At 41.2% G+C, this 9,840-nt stretch overlaps 1 protein-coding gene across 2 annotated transcripts in view; it reads right to left on the bottom strand.

Annotated features, from left to right (window-relative positions):
* Positions 1–9,840, bottom strand: part of dync1li2 (dynein, cytoplasmic 1, light intermediate chain 2) — a 55,642-nt gene that overhangs the window by 31,369 nt on the left and 14,433 nt on the right. For both annotated transcript variants that reach the window (XM_084309295.1, XM_084309296.1), the window contains exon 5: positions 5,173–5,339. In XM_084309295.1, the coding sequence (XP_084165421.1) occupies positions 5,173–5,339 (167 nt within the window). The remainder of the gene's footprint in view (positions 1–5,172; positions 5,340–9,840) is intronic.

The raw sequence follows: 9,840 nt of genomic DNA, 5'->3' as shown, positions 1-9,840 counted from the left end.
GAGTGCCAAGTAGCCACTTCCTGAAATTAAACATGGCCGTGTTCCGACAGCAGGGCCTAGTTAAATATGCAGAAGCCCGTCATCAAATATAAATACTCCTCCTGCTGCTGCCTCATTCCTGAAAGGCTGGATATGCCGTAGAGTCACACTGGGAATAGAAGCCATCCGTCACGGTGCTGCAGACTGGAAGTCATAGCTGTGGTCCATTATTACAACTAGACGCACTAAAGTAAACCCTGCACCCGCGCCAACACTGTCCCTGCTAGATTCCATTCAGCATTCCAGAACGAGGCGACGTGACTACTAGCCCATTCTAGATTAGATTACATTCTATGGTCATCATCATAGTCATACAGCACGAGTACGGTACGACGAAAAGATGGATTCAATTGGTTCTCGAGAATCGGGACAGAGCAGGGTTCTTTTCTTAAAAAGTTCATTATTTGGTCACAAAACTGGTCACCAACTTAGTTGTGAAATGTAAATGTCCATGTATGGCTAGGAATCATCTTTAATTTCTGATAAGAGTACAATTTCTCTCTGTAGGACAGATTTTACTCCAATTCTTAAGAATGGGTGGTGATTTACAAGTGTAGTTTCATGGAAATTAGGGATGGGGGCGTGAGTAATCGTAGCTATGAGAAAAATCAAAATGATAGATTTTTATAAAAAAATACGTTTTTTACATATCTTTTCACATGTATGTGTGAGATTATAACTGTTTGTTGGTTTCCTTAAACATATATACGTGAATGAACAAAAATAAGTATAAAATAAATAAATAAATAAAGCATTCTATATATATTATATACCCGGCACGTTTTTTTCCCCTTTTCGAGTAATACATGATCAATCGAGTATAGCATGCGATCAATCGATCTGGATTTTTCTTTAAAATGCCCATCCCTAATGGAAATATGAAATCAACTATAAAGAAAATGGAAAAAAAAGCAGAATTTCTTGCATTTACAGTGAGAAAGACTACAGTTACTCAGTCAAGACGCTATATATTAAAAGCAGCGTGCGATGGGATTCCCCGTCTAGACAGAATCAAGTGAGTTGCCCTCAGACAGAATCAAGTGAGTTGCCCTCCTGAGGGGAGACAGAGAGAGAGACACACACACAGAGAAAAGACCACATCCACTATGTCCTAGGCACATGGAGCTGTGAAGCTCTGACGATGGCTACATTGTGTTCTCTGGCCATCACCCCGAGGTCCCTGTGAGAGGAGCATAATGCTGGGCTTTCATCCAGAGACAAGACAACGCCTCACAGGCAAAAATCAGCCAAACCTAGAACCAACACTCTAAAGAAAACTGCAATGTGTAGACATATTGGAATGGGATCCCATTACCTATCATACGGACGGAAAACAAGGACAGTTTAAAAACTTAAAGGAGCCATAATTCGGAAGGAAATCAATATATTGTCATTAGGGATGCTCGATATTGGCTATTTTACCGATACCGATATACCGATATTGTCCAACTCTTAATTTCCGATACCGATATCAACCGATACCGATATATGCAGGGTCCCCCCCCCCCCCCCCCCCCCAAAACAGAATAATTTCAGGTAATTAACATTACATATCTCTTGTTGTGGAATTAACACAACATTATGCATACTTTTGACAATAAATAAAATCAGAATTTGTTCTTACTTGCTTGCCTGGGTAAATACAGGTTATAGAAATGTGGGAAAAAAAAGATAGATTTTCCGATATCACATTTTAATGCCGATATCGGCCGATAATATCGGACATCCCTAATTGTCATGCATGAGTGCAGCTGCAGCCATGTTATCTAAACTTCTTCTGTTTACTTTGTGTTTCTTTTTTTAAAGGATTCACCTATGACTTTTTGTTTTATTTTCTATTGATTATATATGTGATATATGACTATATATATGATTTACACTGAATGTTTCATATTTGTATGTGTATATCTGTGAGGACCCCAGGAAGAATAGTCAACACGTAAACATAATAAATAACATATTTACATACCGTAATTCCTCTAATAGTAACCGGTATTCAAATACAAGCCGGGTCTCTATTAATGGCCGGGTGCGCTCTTGAGCTAAGCAATTATAAGCCGGCCTCCTAATACAAGCCGTGTTACTAATATACTGAGCTGCATACTGAGCTAGTTACTTGATTTCACTTTGAAAACGTTGAAATGACCAGTGACCACCTGTAATTGCACTGTTTACTATTTCATACAGTACTTGGTTTCAATAAATGAACCCAGTACATTTTACTGGGTTCAAACTAGTGGTCTGCAAGGGCCTTGAAATAAAGCCCGAGCCCTGCCCGAGCCCTTGAACTTCAGGCCCTGCCCGAAAATAAGCCTGACTGTAAATAATATTTTAAGCCCTAGCCCGCTGAAAACCCGAAAAAAATTATTATTATTATTATTAAAATATAATTTTTTTTGTATTTGTTTTAAATATTCGAAACACGGTTTTGTATGAAGGTAATAAATAAACAAAACTAAGAAGCATTTACATAGCCTGTTTCGCAATGCCGTCTCTCCCAGTGCTCGCTTATATCTCTGACTCACACATCAGCCTCGTAAAACGTATTGAAGGCTATAGAATCTTCTTTGACACACACACACACACGACACACAATAGCCTACTCACTCAAACAAACAAACAGAAAACAGAAATCAGATTTCGAGCAGAGCAACGTAATGAAAATCACAACAAAACAGGTAGCGAGTCGAGACCCAGCAAATAATAACATCACTCACCAGACGTCAGCAACGCGTTGAACACCGTTAACAAAACCGGCTACATACATCCCAAGAACAAATTAAAACGTTCGCCAACTGGCTATATTCTAACACAACCAATCGAGTTGAACTTGTCCCCTAGCTGAGTTCTCCCTGCGCGCTGCAGTAATTACATCCAAATGTTTCTCTGGCGCAATAAGAGAAAGCGAATCTTAAAACGAAGGTTATCCTATAACCCTAGTTATATAAAAAAAAAAACGCAAAAAAAAAAACGCAAAAAAAAAAAAAAAATTAAAACGGCGGTGCCCGGGCCCGGCCGAGCCCGAATTATTTATTAAAAAAAAAGCCCTACCGAGCCCGAACCCGCCGGGCCGGGCCGGGCCCCGTCGGGCCTGGGCAAGGTTGCAGTGCACTAGTTCAAACTGACACAAAATGTTGATTTATTCATTATGATCTGTTTGAAAATTAGAAATATAGGCCTCTCTCTTATACATGCCTCCTCCTAATACAAGCCTGGTACCCGCTACAGTTGAAACAAATACAAGCCGGGGTTACTATTAGAGGAATTACGGTACATATATAAACATAAACATAAAACATAAACCTATAAAACTGAAGACAACATAAGACCAGGGCCGTCCAGGACAGGAACAGACTACACAGTTTGGAGTGCAGTAAGGAGGTGGCCGGATCGCTCCCTTGATCCATTGTGTCCATTTACAAGTGTTATGAATCATCTTTCAATGGGGGGGGGGGGGGGGGTGTCCGTTTGTTGGGACAATGCTGGCGACGTGTCCGCATCTTGATTAACAGACGGAAGCGTTTTAGACCCGGTTCCAAGAACCCTTCAGATCCGGTACCCTATAGTCTTTAGTACTTCTGAAACTAGGGCTGGGCGATAAAACGATAACAATAACTATCGCGATAAATTATTTCCTTGAAATAAACATGAAACGTGGTCGCAAAGTTTCGATATATCGATTTTCCAAGCTTGGATATGAGCACACGCACTAACAACCAATCGGTGAAGGAGATGGCCGATAGAGGAAGGAGACCCGGAAGGAGGTAGGACTCGGTAAACAAGGCTGGCTATGGCTAATTAGCTTGCACGCCGCTATTTCACAGGTTACCTGCCGAGTTGGTGTGTGTTTTGAATTCTGAGGGTAACTGTTATAGTAGTGTGGGGTATACGGTGGACGTCGTTGCAATGAATTGGGCGGAACAGAGTATTTTAGGGTCATTTTTTAGTACATTGTCATGAAATACTCCGCTTGAAAACGGGGCTGGCTATGGCTAATTAGCTTGCACGCCGCTATTTCACAGGTTACCTGCCGAGTTGGTGTGTGTTTTGAATTCTGAGGGTAACTGTTATAGTAGTGTGGGGTATACGGTGGACGTCGTTGCAATGAATTGGGCGGAACAGAGTATTTTAGGGTCATTTTTGAGTCATGAGATACTCCGCTTGAGATACTCCGCTCTGCTAACGTGCGCGGACTGATGACGACATCAATTCGACTCTCGAGACATTCACAGCAGCAAAACAAGTCAGCCCGTGTATCGGCGCCGGGCATAATAAGTTAATTAAACTTGACAGACATTATATCGACGATAATTATCGATATCGAGTTATATGAAAATAATTTTATAATTTTATCGCGATAACGTTTTTGGTCATATCGCCCAGCCCTATCTGAAACCATTTGAAAGATTGGTGGTATGAGCAAACAGCAGATGGACTGGAGAAGAAGAAAAAAACTCTTTAAAGAACACGCCAACATTTTGGGAAATTAGCTTACCGTCTTCTCCAGAGAGAGACAAGAATATAAGATACCCGTTTCCTCTAGAAAGCTATCTGGCTGCATGTTAGCCTAGCTTAGCACAATGAATGGAAACGGACATAACAGGTTAGCCTAGGCATTGTCCAACTAACACCTCTTCCGAACCGGTCATGTCCGTTTCCATTCATTGTGCTAAGCTAGGCTAACGTGCAGCCAGATAGCTTTCTACTGAACGCACACAGAGAGGAAACCGGCATCTCTCTCTGGAGAAGACGGTAAGCTAATTTCCCCAAATGTTGGCGTGTGCCTTTAAGCTACAGCGCGCGTCTCATCCTGAGAAGTGTTTGGAGTCGTCTCTGCTGAGGGCCTTTGCCATCAGGAGTGTGAAGCTGAACATTTATTTATTATTATTTTATTTTTATTATTATTATTTATTTTATTATTATTATTATTATTATTATTTATTATTATTATTATTATTATTTAAAAATATTTGATACTTGCTATACTTATTTTATACTCATCTATTTTTGTCTAGCACAGTCTCTGGAGCGTAACAGAAAGAAGCATTTTGTATTAAAAGTATTCTGTACTTCTGTATGACAACAACTAATAAAGAAACTTGAAACGGTAGCTGGCGGCGAAAAAACGCTCACCTTCGTGCAAACTATTAGCACTGGAATGCCCAGGTTGTGTGTGAGTGTGTTCTCCCCGAGTGGCAGCACAACCTCCTCCTCGTCTCCTCCTGCCGCCGGGGCCCGTCTCTGTGGGGAGGCTGGGGTGACCTCCACTGGCTCTGCGTACTCCTGGAAGGCCTTTACGACTAGAGGAGACAGACGGGGAGAAGAAGGTGCATCTGTTAGGACTAGAGGAGAGACAGACAGGGAGAAGGTGCATCTGTTAGGACTAGAGGAGACAGACAGACAGACAGGGAGAAGGTGCATCTGTTAGGACTAGAGGAGACAGACAGACAGGGAGAAGGTGCATCTGTTAGGACTAGAGGAGACAGACAGACAGGGAGAAGGTGCATCTGTTAGGACTAGAGGAGACAGACAGACAGACAGGGAGAAGGTGCATCTGTTAGGACTAGAGGAGACAGACAGACAGGGAGAAGGTGCATCTGTTAGGACTAGAGGAGACAGACAGACAGGGAGAAGGTGCATCTGTTAGGACTAGAGGAGACAGACAGACAGACAGACAGGGAGAAGGTGCATCTGTTAGGACTAGAGGAGACAGACAGACAGGGAGAAGGTGCATCTGTTAGGACTAGAGGAGACAGACAGACAGGGAGAAGGTACATCTGTTAGGACTAGAGGAGACAGACAGACAGACAGGGAGAAGGTGCATCTGTTAGGACTAGAGGAGACAGACAGACAGACAGGGAGAAGGTGCATCTGTTAGGACTAGAGGAGACAGACAGACAGGGAGAAGGTGCATCTGTTAGGACTAGAGGAGACAGACAGACAGGGAGAAGGTGCATCTGTTAGGACTAGGAGACAGACAGACAGACAGGGAGAAGGTGCATCTGTTAGGACTAGAGGAGACAGACAGACAGACAGGGAGAAGGTGCATCTGTTAGGACTAGAGGAGACAGACAGACAGGGAGAAGGTGCATCTGTTAGGACTAGAGGAGACAGACAGACAGGGAGAAGGTGCATCTGTTAGGACTAGAGGAGACAGACAGACAGGGAGAAGGTGCATCTGTTAGGACTAGAGGAGACAGACAGACAGGGAGAAGGTGCATCTGTTAGGACTAGAGGAGACAGACAGACAGACAGAAGGTGCATCTGTTAGGACTAGAGGAGACGCAAAAAACGAAAACGCAAAAAAACGAACGCAAAAAAAGAATGCAAAAAATTAACGAACTAAAACGAGCGCAGAAAAAAGAACGAAAAAAACGAACGCAAAAAAATTAACGAACAAAAACAAAAACGAACGCAAAAAAATAATGGAAAAAACTGACACAAAAAAACGAACGCAAAAAAATTAACGAACTAAAACAAAAACGAACAAAAACTAAAACGAACGCAAAAAAAAGAACGGAAAAAAACGGACACAAAAAAAGAATGCAAAAAAATGTACGAACTAAAATGAACGCAAAAAAAGGACGCAAAAAACGGACACAACGCAAAAAAATGAACGCAAAAAAAGAATGCAAAAAATTAACGAACTAAAACGAAAACAAAAAAAGAACGCAAAAAACGGACACAAAAAAATTAACGAACTAAAACACAAAAAAAGAATGCAAAAAATTAACGAACTAAAACGAAAACAAAAAAAAGAATGGAAAAAAATGAACCCAAAAAAAAGAACGCAAAAAAATCAACGAACTAAAACAAAAACGAACTAAAATGAAAATGAACGCAAAAAAGAACGCAAAAAACTGACACAAAAAAATCAACGAACTAAAACACAAAAAAAGAATGCAAAACATTTACGAACTAAAACGAAAACAAAAAAAAGAACGGAAAAAAATGAACAAACTAAAACAAAAACGCAAAAAAACGAACGCAAAAAAAGAATGCAAAAAAGGTGCATCTGTTAGGACTAGAGGAGAGACAGACAGACAGGGAGAAGGTGCATCTGTTAGGACTAGAGGAGAGACAGACAGACAGACAGAGAGAAGGTGCATCTGTTAGGACTAGAGGAGAGACAGACAGACAGACAGGGAGAAGGTGCATCTGTTAGGAATAGAGGAGACAGACAGACAGGGAGAAGGTGCATCTGTTAGGACTAGAGGAGACAGACAGACAGGGAGAAGGTGCATCTGTTAGGACTAGAGGAGACAGACAGACAGGGAGAAGGTGCATCTGTTAGGACTAGAGGAGACAGACAGACAGGGAGAAGGTGCATCTGTTAGGACTAGAGGAGACAGACAGACAGACAGGGAGAAGGTGCATCTGTTAGGACTAGAGGAGACAGACAGACAGACAGGGAGAAGGTGCATCTGTTAGGACTAGAGGAGACAGACAGACAGGGAGAAGGTGCATCTGTTTACATTCAGGAACAAGGGAGGAGGAGGCTATGCAGGTGAATACTAGCCTAAGGCCTCCTCACCGGCCAAAACCCTCTCTTTTCAAACAAAGACACAGCTATATCTGGCCGCTGACTGTTCTTCCAGGCAGAGACAAATGGTCCGTACAGGATGTGACGCTAACCTGACCTGCGCCACATGGTCCGTTACACATAATAACCATCTGGGAAGCGGTCTGTGAAAGCGTTTTTTGGAATAGGGCTGGCACTTACTTTGCCCACTCATCTCTGCCCCGTAGCCACTAGTAAGTAGTTCCTAAAGGCCGATCGGGCCAAACCACTGTGGTATAACTTCAGGCAACAAGCGCATGACTTGGAAGCCCGACGACCAGATGGATTCTCACGTGATCCTCTCACGGAGCCGGCTGCCGTGTAAAGGTTAATAACATGACGCTGCGCGGAGGTCAATCACATGAACTGATCACTCGCACCTGAAGCAGCTCTTTAAACATTAGTTGGGCATCAATGGCCACGCTTACATGCTCAAGAGAATTCTGTTCTCAGCCAGACTACTATGGCTTTGGGTAGACAGACGCGTGTAAACGTCATAATGTAACACATGGTACAATAACCCAGTTAAGCTTGTGTTCCGGCTATGAGAAACCCAGTTAAAATGCTAATTGTGAAATAATTTTTTTATATATTTTTTTACTTCCACTTATCAAACGAAGCACAATACATTCAACTCGCATGCTGCTCCTCCACCGATGTGAACCGAGGGGGAAGAAATAATGGCACTGGAGTGTGATGCTCCTCATGCACAGAGGAGTTCCAATGTAACGTGTTCTGATGTAATGTAGCGTCCAGCCACCGCTTCAACAGGCAAGTCAACTGGACCCACTGGTTCGCTCCAGGGCTGTTGTACCCAATGTCATTTTTTAACATTCAAAGCTTCTATTGAAGTATTCGAACGAAGCTTCGAATGTCTGTCGTCATATTTAAAAAAAGTAATAATAATTTTTTTTTTAAGATTTATTTTTATAAATATCCTCAAACTAAATCCTCACTATAAAACGACATTTTGTACAGTATTTGGTCTTTATTACCTTTTTTTTTTACTGTATGAAGCACAATCTCAGGAGGCTCATACTTAGAACCAAGTATTTCACTCTAATGTACATTTACCTTATATATGCGACAAATAAAACTAAACTTGAATTTTCATTCACACAACTGTCTGCTGCCCCAGTGACGTCATTGTGAACAGACTTAAAATAATGTGCTACAGCAAAACTCATATCATTGTATCCAAAAAAAAATTATATGAACTACAAAAAAATAAATATGTATTTTAATGAAACACACAAAAGACACACATTTACGGCTAATCGTTTCATAGCAGGATCCGGTTGAAACATGACATTCCACGCTGTGCCAGATGTTCAGGCTGTAATGCGTCAGCTGCTGTGGGCGGTGGGGGGGACCGCAGGGCTGGGAAGCTGCAAGCTACTTCCTCTGGCGCCTCAGGAATGCAGCAGTGGATGTTCTGTAAAGTGCCTTCCTCAGTCCGTCCGCCCCGAGCGGCCAGCGGGAGAGGGCTGTACCCAATAGTTCGAAGCTTCGTTCATAATGTTGACATTCGAATTCTAAATCAACATTTAAATGTTTAATAAAATATTATTATTTTTATATATATATATATATATATATATATATTTTTTTTTATGTGTCTATTCATTCTGTTTAAACCAATGGGGTTTTTCTTCACAGTTGCAGATAGAGATTAGGCTACACTAATATTATAGTATTATACTATTAATAGTATATGACTCGTCATAAAAATGTATCTTTATTTATTATCATAAATGATGTAGCCCGTCTGCATCCGCTTGGCGCTCCATCAAGACGTCACCATCACTTTCGTACCAACCGTGCCCTTATTGGATTATTTATGTTGACGAAACTGACAAGTTATATTATTCATTAAAGAAAGTTGATTTAATTTTTTTTTAAAGACTAATTTAACATTTAATACATTTTATAAAATATGACATTCGAAGCTTCGTTCGAATACTTCAATAGAAGCTTAGAATGTTAAAAAAAAATGACATTCAGTACTGCCCTAGCCCCAACGCAGGCTCTTCCTCAGTCTGCCCCTAGTGTCCAGAGAGAGTACAGCCTAGGAGTGGGACTCAATCACCAGAGGCCTCACGATACGATATTATCACGATACTTAAATCACGATACGATATATTGCGATTTATTACCTTTTTTCAACTGCAAAGTAAAACTTTGTCAATATGTTTTATCTAATAAAATAAAGTTCAGTCTGTTCATCTCACTTCAATCAT

This window comes from Notolepis coatsorum (assembly GCF_963971535.1).
Source record: "Notolepis coatsorum genome assembly, chromosome: 2".
NCBI lineage: Eukaryota > Metazoa > Chordata > Actinopteri > Aulopiformes > Paralepididae > Notolepis > Notolepis coatsorum.
The sequence above is the reverse complement of the archived record's forward strand: the minus strand, read 5'-3'. Positions and strand labels throughout refer to the sequence as shown.